General features: G+C 36.1%; 1 protein-coding gene across 4 annotated transcripts in view; it reads left to right on the forward strand.

Annotated features, from left to right (window-relative positions):
• LOC124177643 (A disintegrin and metalloproteinase with thrombospondin motifs 9-like) overlaps positions 1 to 15,390 on the forward strand; it is a 175,880-nt gene extending 160,490 nt beyond the window's left edge. For 3 of the 4 annotated variants that reach the window (XM_046560229.1, XM_046560230.1, XM_046560232.1), the window contains 19 exons: positions 1,317 to 1,498; positions 2,741 to 2,902; positions 2,988 to 3,076; positions 3,222 to 3,569; positions 3,952 to 4,118; positions 4,610 to 4,860; positions 5,702 to 6,074; positions 6,759 to 6,920; positions 6,996 to 7,136; positions 7,385 to 7,504; positions 7,643 to 7,813; positions 7,892 to 8,107; positions 9,440 to 9,622; positions 12,286 to 12,474; positions 12,903 to 13,228; positions 13,536 to 13,672; positions 14,161 to 14,354; positions 14,480 to 14,582; positions 15,184 to 15,390. In XM_046560229.1, coding sequence (XP_046416185.1) covers positions 1,317 to 1,498; positions 2,741 to 2,902; positions 2,988 to 3,076; positions 3,222 to 3,569; positions 3,952 to 4,118; positions 4,610 to 4,860; positions 5,702 to 6,074; positions 6,759 to 6,920; positions 6,996 to 7,136; positions 7,385 to 7,504; positions 7,643 to 7,813; positions 7,892 to 8,107; positions 9,440 to 9,622; positions 12,286 to 12,474; positions 12,903 to 13,228; positions 13,536 to 13,672; positions 14,161 to 14,354; positions 14,480 to 14,569 — 3,501 coding nt within the window. In that variant the 3' untranslated portion in view covers positions 14,570 to 14,582; positions 15,184 to 15,390. The remainder of the gene's footprint in view (positions 1 to 1,316; positions 1,499 to 2,740; positions 2,903 to 2,987; positions 3,077 to 3,221; positions 3,570 to 3,951; positions 4,119 to 4,609; positions 4,861 to 5,701; positions 6,075 to 6,758; positions 6,921 to 6,995; positions 7,137 to 7,384; positions 7,505 to 7,642; positions 7,814 to 7,891; positions 8,108 to 9,439; positions 9,623 to 12,285; positions 12,475 to 12,902; positions 13,229 to 13,535; positions 13,673 to 14,160; positions 14,355 to 14,479; positions 14,583 to 15,183) is intronic. The other variant, XM_046560231.1, reaches the window with a different exon arrangement.
• Positions 15,391 to 22,257: the final 6,867 nt, after the last annotated feature.

Consider the following 22,257-nt stretch of genomic DNA (forward strand, 5'->3'; position numbering starts at 1 on the left):
AGAGTGAGTTTACAATGATAGATATTATGTACTTTTACGGATTTCGGATTTATGGCTTACTAGAAAAAAAAAATACGTGTTATGCGCGTTTGGAGTTAAAGAGTTGATACTACGGTAGAAAGATTTTCTTAATCTTATGTACAACAGTAACAGCGATTAACGTCTTAGTTAGATTTTGATTTTGAAGTTTGGTATTCATTTGCACAAATCGTAATTAATCCTAACAGGTCACTGGGGGTGTATTTCACCCCAAAAATTTTTCAAACTCTTTGTAGAGTCCCTTAGTCGTGGAAATGGGTCTCGTGGCTCCATTCTTCGTGAGAAATAACGATCTTTTTTTTGACATTTTCGGTACTTTCTTAACTTTGCCGATGTTTCACAATACTTAGACAATTCATTTTGGCCAGGAAAACTGAAAGAACTTTTTCTGCGATCCTTAAACAATACCTAGATATTTTTTTTCAATTTGTAGAAGTCATTTTTGAAGCAAATTATCACGTTTGGGGTGAATTTCATAAGCCGTTATGCAATTCTACTGAGGTGTGACCAACTAGGGTTAATCGATCTATCATATTTCAAGGAAAAAAATAGGCATGTCCATATCAACTCTACTTTCATGGGGTGTATTTTATACAAGAATACCATCGGGAGAATTCATTTTACTACTGTAACCCCTTGTTTTTATATAATTTTCTCTTCTTCTTTTCGAAATAGACCGATAAACAAATATCAACCATAGAGGTCCATGTAAATATAAACGATCACTAGTGAACTTGCACAAAAAATTGCCTACCTGGTCAGTGCTACGAATATACCGGGACAATCTCTTGAAACTTGAAAATAATTTGCGCATGCGTTTAGCATGTTTTATCAGCTGTTCATGCAAGCTGGCCATCCCGAGTTTCAGCTGTCAAACTCTGTTTCTGGCGGCGATGTAGTTGACACGAATTTTCGAGGTTAGAATCTCAAATAATTGAGCTATTGACTCGGAAAGGTTTCGGAAGCATTTTTTTATTGTGCCGGGAAATTGATTCTTCAAAAAAACGGTCGAAATTTAATGCTTATGCTCTTTTAAAATTCAAACGTACACATTTTGCGTACGTTGGCCCGCCTGGATCGCGGACAAGAATATCGCTGCGGGAAGATTTCGCCGACCAATGAGATTGAATTATTTGGCGCATGCGCGGTTGATTTTCAAGTCTCAAGAGATTCTCCCGGTATAAAAACACTGAGTAGCTAATAAATTATTGCAAATGTATCCTATGTGGTCTGATTAAGTGAAACATAATCTGAGTGTGTGGATGGCTACTGGCCAGGCAGTGTGCAGGAGACTGTGGTGCACCGCGCCAGTCTGGGATCCAGCACAAGCGTGCCATACACAGCACATGCCATGGGCTGATGGGACCGCTTGTGCCTACGGAAAGTGGTGCCACCGTGGAGAGTGCGTGTCTCGGAAGCATCTCAAGCCGGTCGATGGACAATGGGGACCATGGGGAGAGTGAGTTTTGCTTCAAAAGAATAAACAATTAATTTTCAACTGAAGGAAATTTATTTTTTGCTAATAAAAGGTGCTTCCAAAGTAGAATTCCATACATTACATATCATTACTTGTAATAATTACAAATTAAATTTGCTCAAGTTAAAAATAAATTGAATGACATGATGGAAATGCATTACAAAAAAAAAAAAAAAAGAAAAAAGAAACCCACGATATTTTGTGATAAGTCTAGTATTTTCGCTTTTAATCTCGAAAAAAGTGAATGTTTACGTGATTTTAACTCCAATCTTGAATAACTTTTAAAATGATCGAGTTATCAAAAAATTATGAGAGATCTTTTTTGTAGAATATTGAATTCCGAAAAATATTTATCGGATATTATTTCTAATTGCCTCGTTACTGATTGTGAGCTACAAGATTCAGAAATAACAAAAATTGTTTTCGCTTGTTGAATAAATGGAAAATTACGTTCAAGAACCACTAAATATTAACGTTAAGGATTCAAATTATAACAGGCGTCTCATTTCCGTTTCCTACATCTATTAAACGTATGACTTTAAAAAAAAATAGTCAATTTTTTGGGACTACCATAATAAACATGTCTCTCGACGATGGTAAATCTTCCTAGATATGTTGGCCAATTTATCATAATCCAATTTGTAATTTGTTCTTTTTTATTTTAAACTTCCCTTATTTGAAATATACGTGTTGCACTATCAATTATTACTTTCAACAAAATTAGGTACTGAACACGTTTGGTGTCACAGCATATATTTAACGTGTTCTCAAATTGTCACTTATAATTCTCTATACTTCCTGTAAATTTTAAACGAATCATCCAAATTGAATATTACGTATCTTGTTTCAAATGACATTTCAATCATTATTTTTACGCAAGCCGTAAGACGTCAGATCATTACTTATTACTTTGCGCATTGTGAGAAAATTTATAGTACTGTTTTAAACGGCAAAGTCTCAAAGTACAGAATCTCTAACATTTCACACTTTCACAATTGAAATAAGTTTGTTTACGAAAAAATAGAACGATTGTTTAAAACGTTATGGTATTGGATTGTATGTTTATATGCGTTGAAATATTGACGTATTGCCGTCGAATTGTTGTTTATTGGGTCATTCTAACCGATTTCATTATATCCATTATTTACATGTCAATATCGTTTGAAACCAATCTTTCATTTTACTTGAGCAATAACATTGTGTATATGTGTAATATTATTTCAGTTACGGAGAATGTACACGAACATGTGGTGGTGGTATCAAGAAAAAATATCGCGAATGCAACAATCCGCTTCCACAAAACGGTGGAAATTACTGCATCGGCACCAGGGTGAAGTACCGCAGTTGCGGAACGAAAGATTGTCCATCCGACAGTAAAGATTTCAGGTATGTAGAATTTATCATCATTGGTGTTTATGGAAGCTGACATCCAAGTTGTCGTGAAAAATCACATGGAAAAATTTTCTTACAGAGAAGAACAGTGTTCGAAATTCAACAACAACAACATGAATATTCGCAACCTAGCAAGAAATGTCAAATGGCATGCAAAATACAACAGAAGTGAGTTTATTTCTTTATAAAAATCTTTAGTTCTCGGTACAACATGACGATCATTCGATCCGGCTACACAGAGAATAACGTAATATCGTAAAAAAGGTTGCATCTTTGAAGATATTTGCATGTAATTGCTCCATTTTTCTTTCAGTCTTACCCAACGATCGTTGCAAATTGTACTGCGAGGTAGAAAGTAATCAGTATTACATGTTACGCGACAAAGTGATTGATGGAACGCCCTGCGGTCTTGATACTTTCGACATTTGTGTGAACGGTCGTTGCAAAGCGGCCGGCTGTGATCACATATTGAATTCATCCGCCGAATTGGATACTTGCGGGGTTTGCAAAGGAGATAATTCAACCTGCCAAAGGATCACAGGTTCATACAATATCAGCCGTTACGGATATACCAGAGTGACCAAAATACCTGCTGGGAGTAGTTACATCGACATAAGACAGCACGGATGGCGAGGATCGAACAACGACAGCAATTACCTTGGTAATTCGGTGTTTTCTTTTGGTGTAAAAAATTTTCAACGATATTCCGCAAGAAATCGAAAAAAATCCACCATTTTTTTGGTTTTCTCATTGAAAACGATAGAAAAAACTACAGTGAATTGAGATCATCCACAATTTTTTACACGGTATAAAAAATTAACCGTACCAGAAAAATAAAACGAAACTCCGTGAATTTTCGTAAACGAGTAGGAATATTCACGAAAAGTTACGATAATCGACGGTTTTCGAGACAAGAATAAAACAAATTCATCGGCCGTGAAAATGAGGATAAAATTATTTTTCTCGAGCTCTTGTGAATTTCACAGAAATTAACACACTAATGATTAATTATTTCTTTCTATTCGTGTTCACTCCGTATTTAGCGCTAAAAAATGGTGAAACCGGAGAGAATATTTTGAACGGAAAATACATGGTGGCCCATCGTAAAGTAATCATACAACCTGGGATTACTATCGAATACAGCGGACCCGAATCCGTGATTGAACGTCTAAACAGCTCCCGGCCTATTGCATTCGACCTAATTTTAGAGGTGAGTATATTTCTTGAAAGAATTTCAAAAGAATACAGGAATCGCGAATTAAAAAATTCGTTCAGTCTGACTTGACTGAAAATGGTCGCTTGACTAGATTTTTCAGTCTTGATTAATTTATAATTATTGAATTGTTAAATATTTACTTAATCCAGCTGTCTGAATACCAGAAATAAACCTCAAAGTAAGCAGCTAAATGTTTAGGAAGGTATTTTTTATTTTTATTTTTTTTTTTGCGTTAAGTGGGTAAAAAACAGGTGTGAAGAAAGGGAGAATTAATTTATCTATCAACTGAAAAAAGTTTTTCACCCCATGCTTCTGACGGTATTGAAGTTCATTGCAAAGTAAAATTTACTTAATTTTTGTTCCCGTTTTATCGGAATTTTTTTCCCGACAAGCCCAGAGTAAATAGGTTTTAAGGAAGTCTCCATTTTAATAGAAAAAAAACAAAACCACAATTAGTCATAGCTGTGATTTTGTGACTTACGTAGATTTTGTCGGTTGGAAGTTTGTACCCACCACAAATATCGTACGAATATACGGTTCCGAAGAATATTCTCACCAGCTACACTTGGGTGCTGAGCGATTGGACGTCTTGCAATCGCGTCTGCCAAGGCACGATGCGTCGCACACCGGAATGTCGCAGTACCGAAAACAAGGATGTTCTTCCGGATGACTATTGCAGAGCGGAGAGCAAGCCGTCCGAAGAAAATCAGCCATGCAACATGCATTGTACCGTCAGGTCAGTTGAATGGTGAAAAAATTCATTCGAAATCCAAAACCATATTTTTCGAACTACGCTCGAAAAAAATCTGCAACATTGTTTCCAGAGATGAATAATACAGTTATTCCGATAATGTCTGAGGGATTTTAGGAAATTTTACACAATTTTTGGAACAACTTCGAACATTCTTTCGAAAATCCATTTTCTATTGAAAATCTGAAAAACTCCGAGTTACTAAGTGCTTGAATATGATTGGTCAAGTTCTGGGTGAAAATCGAATGAATGGACGAAGAGGTGAAAATTGAATCAATTCCGAAGGAAAACTTATACATATTTTTCATACTTCATTCTGTATCGCAAATCTTCAAAGTTTTGAGTTTTGATCTTTCTGGGAATGAAAAAAAGTTTGACAAACGTTTGAAATTAGTTTTCCCGAAAAATCTTGAATAATGTGCAAAATAATATTTTCAATAAAACTAGAATCATGAACAGAATACAGAAAGGTTTTAAAAATATCGAGGTTTTTTTCTACAAAATTTTCGAAGTTGATTTTTTCCTCGTAGGAATAAAAATATTTCTAAAACGTATCTAAACTTTCTGAAAAATTATTCCCTGAAACTGTTAGAAACGAATATTTCAATTAAATTTGCAAATTTTTGGGTAAAGCTTCTGCAAGTAATTTTCGCCTCGATAATCACCGATTTCTGTCATCATTAAACACTGTGTTTACACTGTGTTGGACTGAAGTCGCGACAAATTTTCCACGCTCCAGACATTTTGTAATCCAGCAAAGTTCCTTCCGAAACTTGTTTCACTCCAATTCGTGTAACAGCCTCGCATTATGGGATCTGGATTTCAGGTGGATCGTCATCAGCGAATCTGAGTGCTCCAGTCATTGCGGTCCAGGCACACGAACCGTTATCTCTCAGTGCATGTATCAATTTTCTGCCGGCACAAGGCCGATATCTGAACACGCTTGCGTTCATCTTGCGAGGCCAGCCAGCCGAGAGGTTTGCATAGGACCATGCGACGAGGCTCATTGGCTGTATGGACAGTGGGGACACTGCAGCAAGACGTGTGGTGGTGGAATACAATTCCGCACAGCTACTTGTGTCGATTCGAACAATTATCCGGTACCCGAAAGCAAATGTGACTCTGAAAATAAGGTGTTACAGCAAATCTGTGAACAGGGTGCATGTCCGAAATGGACTCTTGCGTTAGACTGGACGCCGGTATGTAAAATAAGAATATTCATGTGGATAGTAGGATGTATTAAATTTAAACAGTATACCGCTTTTCTTTTACAAGTAGACGGCTGAAAAAGTTGGCGAATTTTAGGAATTTGTGTCTCAACAATTGATTAATCAATTCAGTTGTGGTTCTTTTTTTTTGTTCAAATTTATGTAGATGGAATTTTATTTGCGTTTTTTTTCATCGGTATTGATCAATAGAAAGCGTTTTCATTGGCTATAACGTCAAGCATTTCGCTCGATGACATGTTTTGCGGTGCCCGCGATGACTCAAAAACGGCTCTACCGATTTACTTCAAGTTTTGAGACAGTATTTTTGTATAATAAATCTCCTTTGCTTGATGAAACTCGTAAATTGCAACAAAAATGAAACTTAATCTTCGGAAGGTCGCCATTTTGTAGAACGAAATAAAAATAAAAAGTTCAATGAACGAAATGAATTTTCATGATTTGAATGATTTTTGAAAGCCGTATTGTGACAGCGATCTAAAATTTTGCTTAATTCTACTTAAGAACGTAAGTAACTTTGTATTTAAAAAAAATTGAGTCGACAAGATGTTCCATCACAATCGTAAATCGGCCATCATAAAAAATTATAACCCCACATTGAAACTCAATTTCATTTCGATCAAGTTTGCTAAAATCCATCATCCGTCAATTTTTCAGTGCTCAGTCACATGCGGCAATGGTACACAAGAACAACCTTACTGGTGTCAGATAGAAAATCGTGTTATATCAGCCACATATTGCACCGATCCGAGGCCCGTATCCTCAAGAATATGCGATATGGGACCATGTTTCAAATGGCATTCCAGCGAATGGAGTCCGGTAAGCTAAAAGCTTCATTAGCTCGTTAGATATGAATCGAAACAATTCGTAGACTGATCAGATTTTTTGTCTTAGTGTTCCGTGAGCTGTGGGGAGGGAGTGTTGCGACGAGAAATTACTTGCAGAAATGTCAACGGCACTCCAAGTTCAGAATGTGATACTTTGCACGCACCACCGAGGACGAGATTATGCAAGCATCAGCCTTGTCCTATCCAGGTAATCACGTATCCATTACGGATCGTTTCATTCGTTTCCACTATCATTGGCCTTACAAAAAAAACATTACTGGAGTTTTTCTAACGGTTTCTCCTATTCGGAATTAGTCCTCTTTGATCCAGAGAGTCCGACCAATTCATCCTTGAGCAAATGATTCGCAACAACATTTTTCACAACAATATTTCCAACTTTGTCCGGTACTTGGAAACGCTGAGATTTTTCAGCTAAATTTTAACGATTTCTCACAGGTGATATCGACTACCCCAATAACGTACGCTGCTGACTCTGATGATTTCAACAAGCAACACGAGAACGAAATTGACCAGTTTCACCCTGGATACACCTGGCGGACTGGAAGCTTTGGCAATGTAAGTAAAGACACCAGTCCTTCGATGGATTTTTATACAGTTATCACTCACTGATTTCCATTTTTCGATATCAATTTTCATGCGGTTTGACGTTGTCGTCAAAACGTAGAAGAGATCACGAGATCCTATATTTTACAGTGCTCAAAGCCGTGTAACGGTGGCTCTCAAAGTAGGATGGTCAGGTGTAGCTCGGCTATATCGGGCGAAGTTTCCAACGACGACTATTGCGATCAGAAACAAAAACCACCAACGGTCATTCTATGCAATCAACACGCCTGCCCGCGATGGAATACTGGTGATTGGAGCCAGGTGAGATGGGGAAAGTCAATGTGGCATGAATCTAGGGGGTGTAATTTTAACGTTAAAAAAACGAGGGAATTCTTTCAGTGCGCTTCTACGTGTGGTCCGGGATTCCAACATCGTCAAGTACGCTGTCAAAGTGATCGCGGCGAGATTCTACCCGATAAAGAATGTTCCGAAAGTGAAAAACCTTATCATGTTCGGAGGTGCTTTAAGGAAGCATGTACAGGCGCAAAGACACAAGGATTGCATTCCTCGAATATTCCGGGATCAGTAAGGTGGAGAGTTTCGAAGTTCACCCCCGTAAGTTAAAGCTAATCAGTTTTATTCATGTGGTTAGCGTACATGTATTTCATTGTTGAGTCGCAATTTCATCCGTGAAGATTGTTGTCCAATGATATCAGTAACGTGTCAATTTTTATCGTACGTCTTATGCCAAGTCGTTTGCTATCGTATTTCAATTAACGTGCGCGAACAAACTGTTGTGATATTCATCCGCCCGGAAATTTTTTTACACTTCATCACAACATAAAGACAAATAGTGTCCGAGCAACAGTGTTACAACATCACTCGAGTTTCCGGTTCAGAGACTATCACGTGGTTCATAAACATAATCACATCCTCGGTGGAAATTTTCATTTTTTTTTTTTTTTTGTTACTTTTCTACGAAAATCTACGCTAAACTATAACCGTTATTCTATTGAATTGTAGATTGTCTTGCAAATTCGTACAACTTTACAACAGTTTACGGAATTTTATTTCCATTTTTGTAGAAATTTTTTGCACAAATTCACTGATGCAGTAAAAAGTACATTATACTCACTTATGAAAAATCACGGCGTTATGTGTCAATTTTTTTGGAACCGTCGAGTTTTTATTTCGTTGTAGATATTGTAGACGATTTCAAGTTTCTATGAAGCATCTACAAACACAACGGTTTTCTAAGACTTTTTGTTTTAGAAAATTCCTCCGCCAATCAAATCGAACCAGCAGAGTGCAATGACCAAACTCGCATTTAACTGACGTGTCGATTTCGCCTGACACGAATACAATTTCAAAATTCTCAATGCACTTATTGACTTAATCTTATTCTAGCATTCAAAAGTTTATTCTCACGTGCTTGAATATAAAATATTGCACAAAACTTTGTAATCGCTACTTTAAATTTGAGCCCTTGGTACTCAGCGTCTAAATTCGACCGATGAATATTCATCTTAGTAGATTCAGTAAATAATATTTTTTTTTTCTTCTTTGAATCACTGATCACAATACTAATAAATTCATATACCACGTTAAGTTCTTTGTCAACTTCAAGGCGGACGATCAATATCAAGTATTTGCAATATAAATGTTGACGCATTGAACCTAAGTACCAAAGTGTCAATTTTTTGAGACGTCAACCAATACATTGATATTTCAGATCCACTGAAATTTAACACGTGGATAAAACTCTCATTGTAAACCTTGAAGTAGAAACAGAACTAGCATAATACTTATGAGCTTATACTGTAGTACAATTATAATGATTACAATTCGGTGAGTTATTAACGAGCTCACACATGCCACACCAATTAAAATGCAACGTCTCACTTTGCTTGAAATCAAAATTTTTGCACGACTGGCAAATTTTTCCAGTGTTCAAAATCGTGCGGATATGGTACTAAAACTCGCAGGGTGGACTGCGTAGCAAAGACTGGCACAGCCGAGGTTACGGTTGAAGACCAAAAGTGCGCAGGGCTAAAACGGCGACCCAAGTCACAGAGGCCATGTCAGCAAAGACCATGTGCCTTGACTTGGCAGGAGGGACCCTGGACTGAGGTACCCATGCCACACAACCACACCACTCTCATTGACCGATAGCAAGATTAGGGTTGCATTTTTCGCAATCAAATTATCACGACTCGTTATGCCATTATTTGGATAGATAATTTGAACGGAAAAGAAAAAAAAAACATGCAAAAAATGGAACTGGGGATATGTAAATAATGATTTACCTGTCGATGATCAAAGTTCGTTCTATGCGTTTTCTTATTTTTTTTGTTTTCAAGATTCAAATATTGTGAAAGAGAATGGAATGCGTTCATTTTTAAGAATGTATACAGATGAACCGGTAATATTGTCATTGAAGGGTGAATATAGTAAACTACGGATCATTAATCATATTGGAGTAAAATTAATAGTTTCTTTTAGAATTCTTTTGTAAAGTCTCCATATCCAGATACGGGAAAAATATTCTTGACAAATGTTCTTATTTCGTTGTTTCTCAAAGTATCGGTTAATTTACAAAATTTTTAACGTATTTGTTGCAATTTCTGAGGTCCATTTTTAGATAAATTCAGGGTAAACACTTGATTTGTGAAAGTTTCGAAAAATCCTTTTTTAAGAACTTTTTCTTTGAAATTGAGAAGTTTCTAAACGTTTTTACCAGAGACTCGAATATTTTTTCTCACAATTACGGTTCAAAAATTATTTGTGGATGACATTATCAAATTTGCAATAAGAAGTTAAGTATTACTTGATAAGCTTCTAACTAGTGTGTTTACCACGAAAGAATGTTGATCAGAAAATCAGATTACACACTTTTGATTTTGATTACACTCTAAATTTTTACGATGGTGCGATATGGTACATATACCCGGACAATCTCTTGAAACTTGAAAATCAATCGCGCATGCGCGAGTTTCATCGGCTCTTTGTGCAGGCTGGCCATCCCGAGTTTTCAGCTGTCAAACTGTTTCTGGTGGCGATGTAGTTGATACGAATTTTCGAAGTTAGAATCTCAAATCATTCAGGTAGTGACTCGGAAAAGGTTGGGAAGCATTTGTTCTTGTGTCGAAAAGTTGATTCTTCAAAGAACGGTCGAAATTTAACGATTATGCTCTTTGAAAATTCAAACGTACACATTTTGCGTACGTTGGCCCGCCTGCATCGCCGATAAGAATATCGCTGCAGGAAGATTTCGCCGACCAATGAGATCAAATTATTTGGTGCGTGCGCAGTTGATTTTCAAGTTTCAAGAGATTGTCCCGGTATAGCCAACTTTAAAGTGTAACGATATGTTACAAATGACTAATGAACGTCATGCTCGCAATCAAGAAAATTTTAACCATACAATTGTGCTCTTAAGCTGTTCCATTCAATGATAACCTTAGTTATCTTCAATCAAACAACTAACTCTGATCATAGACGATATTCTTGTGTGATTGCAGTATCTCGATTGATACGCGTAGAAGATTAGAGTCCTAGCCCTACTGTAACGTGTGTTTAATATTTTTGCTTTTTGAATGCTGTATATCTACTACTTTGGCGGGAAATTGGCACATGAAAATTTTCGGGCATGTATTAGGGTATTCACAGTATTTTTAATTTTCTTATTTTCATAATAGCGCACGATTATATGATGTTGCAGCGCTTGGCAATGTTTATTCACGTTGCTTTAATTTGCACATTTTACAGTTAATATTTATGTTACGCTTACTTCACAATATTCCTGTCTCGTTTTAATTTTTGTTTTTTTGTCCTTCTTTTTTGGGAGCTCAAACTTGACATGCTTATTTAACAACCAATTATTGCACAAACTTTTTCTCTTTGCTAACTTACTCATATACGTACTTTTTATTTCCTCCTAAGTCTAGTTGAACTCGTCTTTCGATACTATTGAACGAGTTCTCAATCACACTATTCATTCAATATTTTATCGCCTTACTACTACTGCAAACTTGTTTATGAAGCTCGCAAAATATCGTCTGTTCACGTGTATGTGTTGCGATAAAAATATTTTTTTTTCCGCCGATTTTCCAAATTAAAACAGATCTGTTATTGTACCTACTACAATTAAAATGAATATTATTACCCGTATACGAAAAGTCTATCGTTTTTACTATATTATTGCATGAGCATGATTTATGTTTACAAGCGTAAGGGTGGTACCCAAATTCGTTTGTTCAAAAGAAATCTGTCAGATCTCAATCGCCGAATTTTCATTTGAAAGTAACATGTTTAAAAATCGAAACTTACATTTTCTATTTCACGAAGTTTTTATTGCTGAGAGTAGACTTATTGTTAATATAAGTAGCAGCAATTGTGCAGTATCTATTAAAAATCTCTTTTGTGGACTCGAGTTTCTCATAATTTTGCCTCCAAATCTCAATGACAGACTAAATTCGAAATTCACTTGGGTACTATCCATTTACATGCATATCAACGTACGAGAATAAAGGAAATAGTCTCTGATTAACGGTGCATCATTACAAACAATACTGATACCGAAAATGAAAATGAACATTTGTGAATATTATAATTCATATACTTTCATAGACCATTTCTTACAGACCTCTATTTGCAAATCTTGTACCTTCCTCTAATCTCGAAAACAAATCACAATGTGTCGACGAATCAATGTGGTGGTTCTGTGTTTTTTTTTTTTCTTACCTGATTACACAATTCAACACGTTTCAATACTGAATGCATTTTATACACAGTGTTCGGCAGAGTGTGGAAATGGAATGCAAATGCGAACAGTCACTTGTCATCGAGTCAATAAATATGAATGGATGGATCCGACACCCGTCAATGGCTGTCGAATGAGTGAAAGGCCCGCAACTGAACAAACGTGCAAGCTCCGCGAATGCGATGATGAATATTACTGGGTGGCTGAACCATGGAGAAAGGTACCGTAAACGTACTAACCCTTATTTTTATTGGCAAAACGTGGTAAATTCAATTCCAGTAATATCTAGGATAATTATAGCGCATGTATATTGATAAGAATTTATTGGGACCCTTAGCAGATTGAGAACCCAACTGCGCATGCGCGAGCTTTGTCGTCTTTCCGTGCAGGCTGGCCACCTCAAGTTTGAGTTTCTTAAATGCAGCTGTCTATAGTTTATGAAGACAAAGGGAAATTTTTTTTGGGCAAACTTACGAATAAATCGGCTGCCCTGTATTGCCGATGAAAATGTGACCAGGTACGAGCTCGTCGGCCGATAGAGTTCAATTATTTTGCGCATGCGCAGTCACCTACTCTACCTGCTAAGTTTCACCGTCTCCATTGTACGGTACGTTGAGATTTATATGTGAATGATATGTTTTTCACCAGTGCTCCGCTACTTGTGGACGTAAAGGAAAACAAGTAAGAAGGTTATTTTGTAAACGAAAAGATGGTACAAGGGTGAAAAATCGCTTTTGTCCCCGTGCACTGAAGCCACTGCGTAGACGCAAGTGTAACATACGCCGATGCGGTCTACTTTCATGTCTGGAAGCTAAAAAGAAATTCAAAACAACTCAAGATGGCGAATATTTACTGATAATTGGTGGAAAGAACATGTCAATATATTGTCACAATATGACCGGAGATCAGCCCTTGGAATACCTGACCCTTGCATCGGGTGACCATGAAAATTTCGCTGAAATATACGACAAAAGGTGCGTCATTTATCAGTTACAACAACGATCACACACTCTGTAATTCCACCGTGGCATCGCACATAAACTGATTCGATTCGTGCATTTCTTGGTGTTGAGGCAAAGTCTCAGAGAATACTTGGAAATTGATGCCCTATAGAGAACAGATTGTGCAAATTTTTCATGCTGACGGCACAGTCCAATATTTCGGCTATTAAAATTTTAAGCAAATTATAGGCACGACTTTCGAAAATACGTTTTTTTTTTTCGTCCGCTAACCAGCAATTTCAATACAAAGTTTGATTTGGTCTTACATTTTTTATCACAGATTGTTGGACCCAAGAACATGCCCATTCAATGGTCAGCGAAATGACAACTGTAAGTGTGCAAATTACACCGGCTCAACCTCAGGCCGAACAATGTTTAGAAGAATACGGCTCGACCCTCGAACACTTATCGTTGATGGTAAGAGAAAAGATACAAAGGATAATAATTATAGATTATTAAGGAAAAAAAAAGTTATTGATGTGGAACTAATTATAACTAGGGTTTTTTTCTGTCAAACTCCTGTACTTATTTGAAAAATATTCATTATTGTACGAATGAGCTTATTAATTTTGGCAAGAACTTAAAAAATATTAGATCGTTTCATAATGCGGTGAGAAATCTTCACCCGTCACAAGTTGTCGAAATAAGAATTTTGACATAAGTAGTATTCTTTACGGAAATGTATTGTAAAGACCACAAATGAATCAGAGGTAAACCAAATTGCGAAACCATAATAATGTTCTTCTTTTTCCATCAATACTAGCAGATTACAAAAGTTGGGTGTCAAGCAGCAGTGGATGCGATAAATCAAAACCACCGTATTATTACTGTTTGAGGAAAAAGTGTTGTAAAGCGTCGAGTGACACACATGCTTCTCATTTGACAATAATCATTCATACTTACAGTTGACGACTTCACATTTTCCTGGACAAAGGGATCGAAACGGGTCGAGTTTGGCAAAGCCGGTGATTGCTACAGTTCAGTACAGTGTCCACAAGGCCAATTTAGCATAAATTTAGTCGGTACTCAGCTGGGTTTGTCACCTACTCTATCCTGGGTTACCCAAGGATCCATGACGTCGCGAATCATCAATAAAATAGTGAGTAAATAACATAATGTCATAAACACTACAAATAGTGTGCAATAAATGCGACTATAATGATACAACTTGCAAGTACGGAATGGTCTTATTACCATTCTCTGATGACACTTTTTTCGTTACAGAACCAACAGAAGGTTGTGGGAAAATGCGGAGGATACTGTGGGTTCTGTAAATTACAGACCGGCCTGAAGCTGGATGTTTTACCTCCTTAGTCAAAGCGTCAAGGTAATTATGTGCCGACATAACACTATGAAACTTAGCAGATAGAGTAACTGAATGCGCACATGCGAAATAATTGAACTCTATTGGTTAATGAGCTCGTAACATGGTAATATTTTCGTTTGAGAATCAGGGCAGCCAACTTACTCGAAACGGGACATGCAATGTCAAACTCTTCCGCGTTAAGTGGCGAATTAAAGTTATGTCGCTATGATGACTCGTAGTAGTCGTGGGTCATCAGTCAATTGACTATCAAAGTTTTTCAAGCATTCCCGAATTAATATACCGACTGTTTGAGATCCGGTTAACCGAAAGACCTGTCTAACCGAAGAAAATTGGCATCACCTACGTAACATCCGTAAGCCGCGTTTGACAGCTGAAACTTGAGGTGGCTAGCCTGCGTAAGAATCCAATAACGCTCGCGCATGCGCAGTTCGATGCTTAATCTTCTTTATCAGTTTCACAGTTTAACCTCTGTGTATTCAGACTCTCATGAACTATGTACTGATGGAACTTGATGAATTGAAAAACTACTGACATACACACTCCTAGTCTTTCGATGAAATTGAATTTTCGTGATAAATTCTTGATTTCATCTTGTCAACAGCTTTCCGAAGACTGCAGATGGCATGAGTGCCAGGATATGCCAATAGAATTGGCAATGTTGCTGCCTTTCATCATTGCCACACCGAGTGCCTTTAAACCTCTGGCTCTGCGCTGGGACCATTAAAAAAACATAGCTATTCAACTGAGTGTGCAGCACCTCTATTTCCGTATTGGAAATTGGGGGGAAGAAAAAATGTCAATGACGAAACAGCAAGTCTCTTTTTTAACTTGACAGAATTGTTAATGTTATTCATAATTATATACGCTACGCAGGATTGTAAACGACTAATTGAAATCAGGATGTTCAGCGAGAACAGCTACTGTACGGCTCTATTTTTTTTTTTGTGCGAAGTTTTTAAGCAACAGGTTGGAGTTATTGGTAAACGCTTGGCAAGGGTTTGCTGTTTCAAGACTGATATTTTTAACATTTTAAGCTTCTAGAACGAGGGCATCTGTCCGACGAACAGTTTGAATTCTTGTAATATTGGTCCCAGAACAAGACGGAGTAAGTTAACCAAGGTAATTATAGGGCCCAATACTACTATTATCGAGGAACACGTAAGCTAAGATATTACGACTAATTATTATTCTAAGTCATGTTCCGTACTAAGCCCACCTGTATTAGACATAGACTGTTGCTTGGAACATGAAGGCTAATTGGTGCTAGAGAAAATCAATACCGAATTTTAGGAATTTAAAATTTTATTCGCAAATTTTTCCTCATTAATATTATCAATGCCTGAAGATCGAGTACGAGAATTGTATAACCAATTACAATTACAATTCTTTGAAATTAGTCAAAGCCCAACTCGCTACTGGTAATTGGTAAAAGATGTTTCAAATCTCACCTAAGAGAAAGGAAAAATAAGTTTTAACCAGCTAAAGATCTGAGCCCGTAATTATGGCACCAAACGTAAAAGTCAGACGGAAAATTCTTCATATTCCTGACTTTAAATTAACTGCGAAGCGATGAAACAGTTAGAACTTGAGAAGTGAACTCGCATTTCTATAAACTATCACTATTTCCTGCACAAAGTTGAGATTTGCTCGTAATCTTCAGGATTGAAATATATTACCCGAAATTCTGCGCACTAATAAACTCACAAGAGAATGATGGATTTCGGGATTTTAGAGAAGAAAAAATTTGAGTGAAATTTTCAAAGTATTTCAGCTAATTGAACATTAGACATTTTAAAACAAAATGTAATGAAGAGCTTTGGAATTATCTGTTGAACAATAATTTTACCAGAACATTTCTTCATAGGTGGTTAATTCCTTTGGTACAAATAATGATTTTGAACTCGGTAAATATACGTACTACGATACATAGAAGCATTTTTTAGGTGAATTGATAAAAACTATGCGAAATTATTGCAAAACCAGCGCGTAATCTTGTTTAGAACATAAATTTCTCTAGCAGATCCAAAATTGTACATAAGTAAATTAGACAATAGAAAATAATGCGAGCCAATTTACACGTATAGAAATATATTGCTATTAGTATCTTCAAGGAGAAAAACACGCTGTCAACGAATTTGAAACAGCAAATTAGATTGTCCGATGAACTTCATAGTAATAATCGTAAAATATTGATACGTGCTGAAAGAGAGCGTTAAAAAACGTATTCCGCTATATACAGTAGAATTATATTTCTTTCGTGTAATGTACTATTTTTATTGAATTCACAAAATGGCATAAGATCCGAGACTGTATATCAAATAGTACACTATGTCATTTTTGTGATTGCGTGGTCCAGAAAATTTTAATAATAAGTATAAATGATTAAGTATACGTAGATAAAATCGTCGGATGAATCGTCTGTAGGAAACTTGATGTTTAAAACAAAATTTTTAATCAAACGCTAGGATATATCAGTCAGTTTTAAATTAAAATATGACCATTGATTTAGGAAGAAAATGTGGTGAAATTGTGGAATTTGATTTGATAGAATTTTAAATTCGTACCACGATTACACCGTACTTTGCGACTAGGCATCTGTAAATCTATGGACGATCTGATCTTAAGAACACTAAGCCCGAATTTGTGCTCTCTAATTACTGTATGCGAAAAATCTAGAATTTGCCAATTTGCCGTCAGCATAACGCACTGCCATATATATCTTTACGTTATGTGTTACTTATAAATGATAATAATATCCTCTTAGAGTATGGAATATGCTTGTTGAAATAATAAAATGTTAGTTAACCTGTAGCAACGTTCTTTTTCTGTTGAAAATTGAACCGACAGTCGAGAAGAATTATTCTCAAATTTGCATTTCAACATGGAAAGCACATTCAGTACACAATTTTCATACTCGTAGTAGTTCAATTGAAAATTGCACAATTTGTACTAACTGCATCATAATTTTATGTGCCACATTACTTGACACTTACAGTTTGAAGAAAAAATTCATTAGTTTAAATTTCATAGTCAAACGATTAGAATAGATCAATTCTACAGCTATAATTATCTACAGAACAGCTTCTCATTTAACAAACTAACTTGTTGTTTAATCAAAAACGATTATTTTAATATACAACGTAAAAGTCACCCCAGTACGTATTTCAAACAGTTTGAGGTAGGACACAGTTACCATTCAATGCGTTGTATGTATACTTGGTAGTAAATCATGTTCCTACTACGCGGGATTTTGACGCACTATGAAAACAGGATAATACGTGATGATTCGTGCGAGATAATATTTTGAACGCATGGCTCGTGCACATCACATTTTCTATGCTTTCAACATTGAAAATGACGTATTTATGCAACTATTAATATCATCATTACGCAATTGAATCGCAAAATAACTACCAAATTGGTTAATATTCCAGTGAATTTGAATATCTGTAGTTAACTTATCTAGATCTGCAGGGGAAATCGATTCGTTTTCGAAGATTTTTTACTTGTAATTCTTTGCCTAAGCAAATATAACAAATGGGTTCCCACTCCTGATAAAAACTGTTGTATTATCGTCGTAATAATAAATGCAATGGGAATGTCGATTCAATAACATTCTAGATAGCGATTAAATGGAATACTGTTATCACTGATAAGTAATGAATAATTATGGAAACCGCCATGATATTTCCTGTTATCATGATATTACAAATTTGCACCATTTCTATGAGAACCATTCGTATATAATAATTTCATCGTGACTCTTACCCGTATAACAATGAATATTTCTGAAAACTTTCATGAAAGGAAAAAAACATTTCAAAAATACTTCGAAAAAAAGGTTGCTGCAAGTTGAAAATGTCCGTGCCAGAAAGTTGCAAAAGATTTCTTGATTGTTGTTGTTCTTAAAAAGATTCTCATAATCTTTCTATAAAATATTATATTGAAAGTTTCTTGGAAAGATTTCATGTTATGTGGGTACTGCCAAAGCAAAGTATTTCTAAACATAATTTGGCTAGATTTTTACAGCGAATGCATGCGTGTATAAGAAAACTATGATTAGCCAGATACTCTAATTACGATTACGTGAATAACCATAATCAAATAATCACGATCATGCCAGTTTCTCATCGGAGTTTTGCAAACCATTCGCAGAAATTCGTTGAGTTTTAATATAGTAATCATACTCCGGTATCAACGATCACACCCTATACATATAATGTAACTCATCATTCAACACAGCCAAGCCAACTATTGCTTCTCCTAAAACCCATGTTCTCATTGGTTCGTATACATATCGTGTCGCAATTAACCTGTAATTCTTTTTACCATACTATTATTTTTTACTTTTGTACAGCTATATCTGATTATTAATTTAACATATGGAAGTTTACACAGTATATTACATATTATCAAATAATTTTATTGACACCAAAACTTACAATACATATTAATATAACTATACACTACTGTCTGTTGAAAAGTATGCTATCAGAAATTACTATACATGTATGTGAACTCCGTGTACGTAAATTATTATTTAAATATATATAATTGATAAAATAAACAACATGTATTATGTCATTTATGTATAATTCGTTATAAACTTAGATTTAAAAAAATTCAATATCGTTATGAGCAAGAAGATTTCAATTCATGATGCGTAAAAGTTTCATTAATGACGAGATGCATCTGATTTAATCATTTCGATAAAAATTGATACGGGACAAAACATGGAATGTAAATTTGCTGTCGCTGCAAGTACAATAGCACTCACTTATCACGTTTATAAAACTAATCAAATATGCAGCGAACTTTGTTGATTCGTAGAATTGATGATTCAGAGGGGAAAAACATTATTTCGGCATGTTTCCTGCCCTAACAACTGGATCTTTATAGTCAGTGAATTTTAAGTTTAGTGACTTTCAGGTTTTCGTATGAAAAATTGATTCAACTTGGCAGATCAGCGAGGTTATTCGAGTAAATTCGGAAAACCGATGTCCCTACCGGGACAATCTCTTGAAACTTGAAAATGAACCGCGCATGCGCGAGTTTTATCAGCTGTTCATCCCAAGTTTCAGCTGTCAAACTCTGTTTCTGGCGGCGATGTAGTTGATACGAATTTTCGAGGTTAGAATCTCAAATAATTGAGGCAGTGACTCTGAAAGGATTGGGAAACATTTGTTATCGGGTCGGAATGTTGATTCTTCAAAGAACGGTAGTAATTTGATGCTTATACTCTTTGAAAATCCAAACTTACACATTATGCGTACGTTGGCCCGCCTGCATCGCAGACAAAAATATCGCTGCGGGAAGATTTCGCCGACCAATGAGATTGAATTATTTGGCGCATGCGCGGTTGATTTTCAAGTTTCAAGAGATTGTCCCGGTATATGCCTAGAAAACATGACTTTTACCCACGACCTTCTGTATGTTTTTTCAGAGTTCCTGAATATTCAACCCAGGCGGATTCGGTTCCACCGTATTATTACAGTGTGTTTTATTATTTTTATTCCGGTGATTTTTCGGTGGGACTTTGGTATGCTTTTAATCTACTTACACTGAAAATACAGTGTAAGACATTCTTCCGAAATCTAAGTGTAACTTCAGTTCAATTTCAATGGGACGGTATCCACCAGGGAATGAATCAACATGCTGACACAGATCCATTTTGCCAGAAGAAAGTATGATGATGTAATATCTAATTACTGGAAATTTTAGACGTGGCATTGTTGGATCTTTTTTTTTCTTACGCGAAAATATCCAAATCATTTGCAATCGGATGTCGCAGAAGGTAGTAAATTTTTAAATGAGAATGAAATTGACATAAAGCGACAGTCATATGAATGAAAAATTTGCAGCGAAACGGCATTGGTACTTGGGTATCGATAACATGGCGTAAGGTTCAAATTTTCGAGTAGATACATAGACAGTGAATATTTATTCGTAATTAATAAACAATTGCATAAGATATATGTTCACACGACAAAACACAAATACGCATTACATTTCGATCAGGTACCCTGACTAGGGTTAAGCGGCGTAGTTGGAAACTTTCGACTTTTTCGACTGCTCGAGTCGCCTTTGCGTCGAACTTGATACCTGTGTGTCTCAGGTGTATTCACAAATTAAGTTGCAGAATACGAAGTTTTAGCTGAAGACAGTGAGCGAACTCATTGTCAAGGGAATATTGTGAACGACCACTTTGGTCATGACATCTGGTGTCCAAAAAAGAAATGAGGCTAGTGCACCTTAGGTGCACCTGAATAAATAATTAAATCGTGAGATTCGTTTGGATAAAATAAAAATGCGAACAAATTTTTTTACAATTCTATGGAATTTCGACAGATGAGCACTGATTGTAAATGAACTGATGAACTTTTGCTTGAACACCATAGTCGGTCATGTTCTCCTAGCCCCGCTTCGATGTCAGTTCCTACTAGAGGCTCCGACCACCGCTCGAAGAATTACCTCCGGCAAATGGTTCAGCAAAATCTTCGCTGGAATCGATCTCTGAAATATTCAAGTCATTTTAAATTACAGCCGCAGACACATATAAAATCTACATTACGTCTTCGTCGATCAGTGCTTGGAAAATTCAGCCCGACCAAACATGAAAATCATCGACAAAATTCTAGTTACGTCTTTTATTCTAATGACGTCACCGAAAACTGCGTTTCGGAGAAGGTATTGTTCAGGATGTTTTCGGTACTTATAACTAATGTAAATATTTTGCCTGGTGAATCAGATCAAATCCAGCGTTTCATGTCTGCGGCTCATTCGCGGTACAATCGATGATCTTTTACTCTAATATTTCAATTGTGCTAATGACATCCACTTCGGAAAATATGTTTGTTCCGCCCCAAAGTATATCGTTTCAGTTAATAATCCCTATGGAACACGCACGGCTGAGAGTTTTGTCTGTATTGTTTGCACGAAAGTTTGCAACATTTACTGATACAAAAATCTCGATTCAACTTTCAAATATCGTTGTAATGTATTTTTTTTCATTCGTCTCTTTACACACGCGAGAGAAAAATGTGAAAAAGAGTTCCAAAAATGCTGAAACTCGAGTTTCGAAATGAAACTGCACTTTGAGATCTAATCGAATCTTTAGCCAACTACGTTTTAATCGACGAGAGATTTGCACTGTTAAAACAAAAATAAAAAGAAAATCACGAAGAAGGCATTTTAATATTTACGTAACGTAAGATTCAAGCTAGATTTGGAATCTGCCTCTAAAATATTCGGCAACATACCTACTTCTGATTGAATTCGAACTACGTTCTGGAAAATTTTGTTACATGATATCATTTTTCAGAAAATTACTTTTCGCAAACTTCAAAGTACCCGCAAGATGATGATGGAAATTGATAAACATAGTTACACTCGACTTTACTTTGTGCGACAAGTTCGAGAAGACAAAAATGCAACATAACTGGGAGAGGTGAGAGATTGAAATTGATTTTTATCACATGAGTCTCACCATAGGATGAATTCGAGGTCCTTGTTCCTGTACCGGACGTAGCTTGACGCACTGGATCAGACCTAAAATAAGATGATAAATCACATCATAATGAATATTTGCATTTGATAATGTGATGAGAACGGCGGCTTTCGTAAAATCAACGCATTCCAAACTCGATATACTTTTTAACCAAAGTTGATTTTACGT

The sequence above is a fragment of the Neodiprion fabricii genome, chromosome 3 (genome assembly GCF_021155785.1).
Source record: "Neodiprion fabricii isolate iyNeoFabr1 chromosome 3, iyNeoFabr1.1, whole genome shotgun sequence".
NCBI classification, from domain to species: Eukaryota; Metazoa; Arthropoda; class Insecta; order Hymenoptera; family Diprionidae; genus Neodiprion; species Neodiprion fabricii.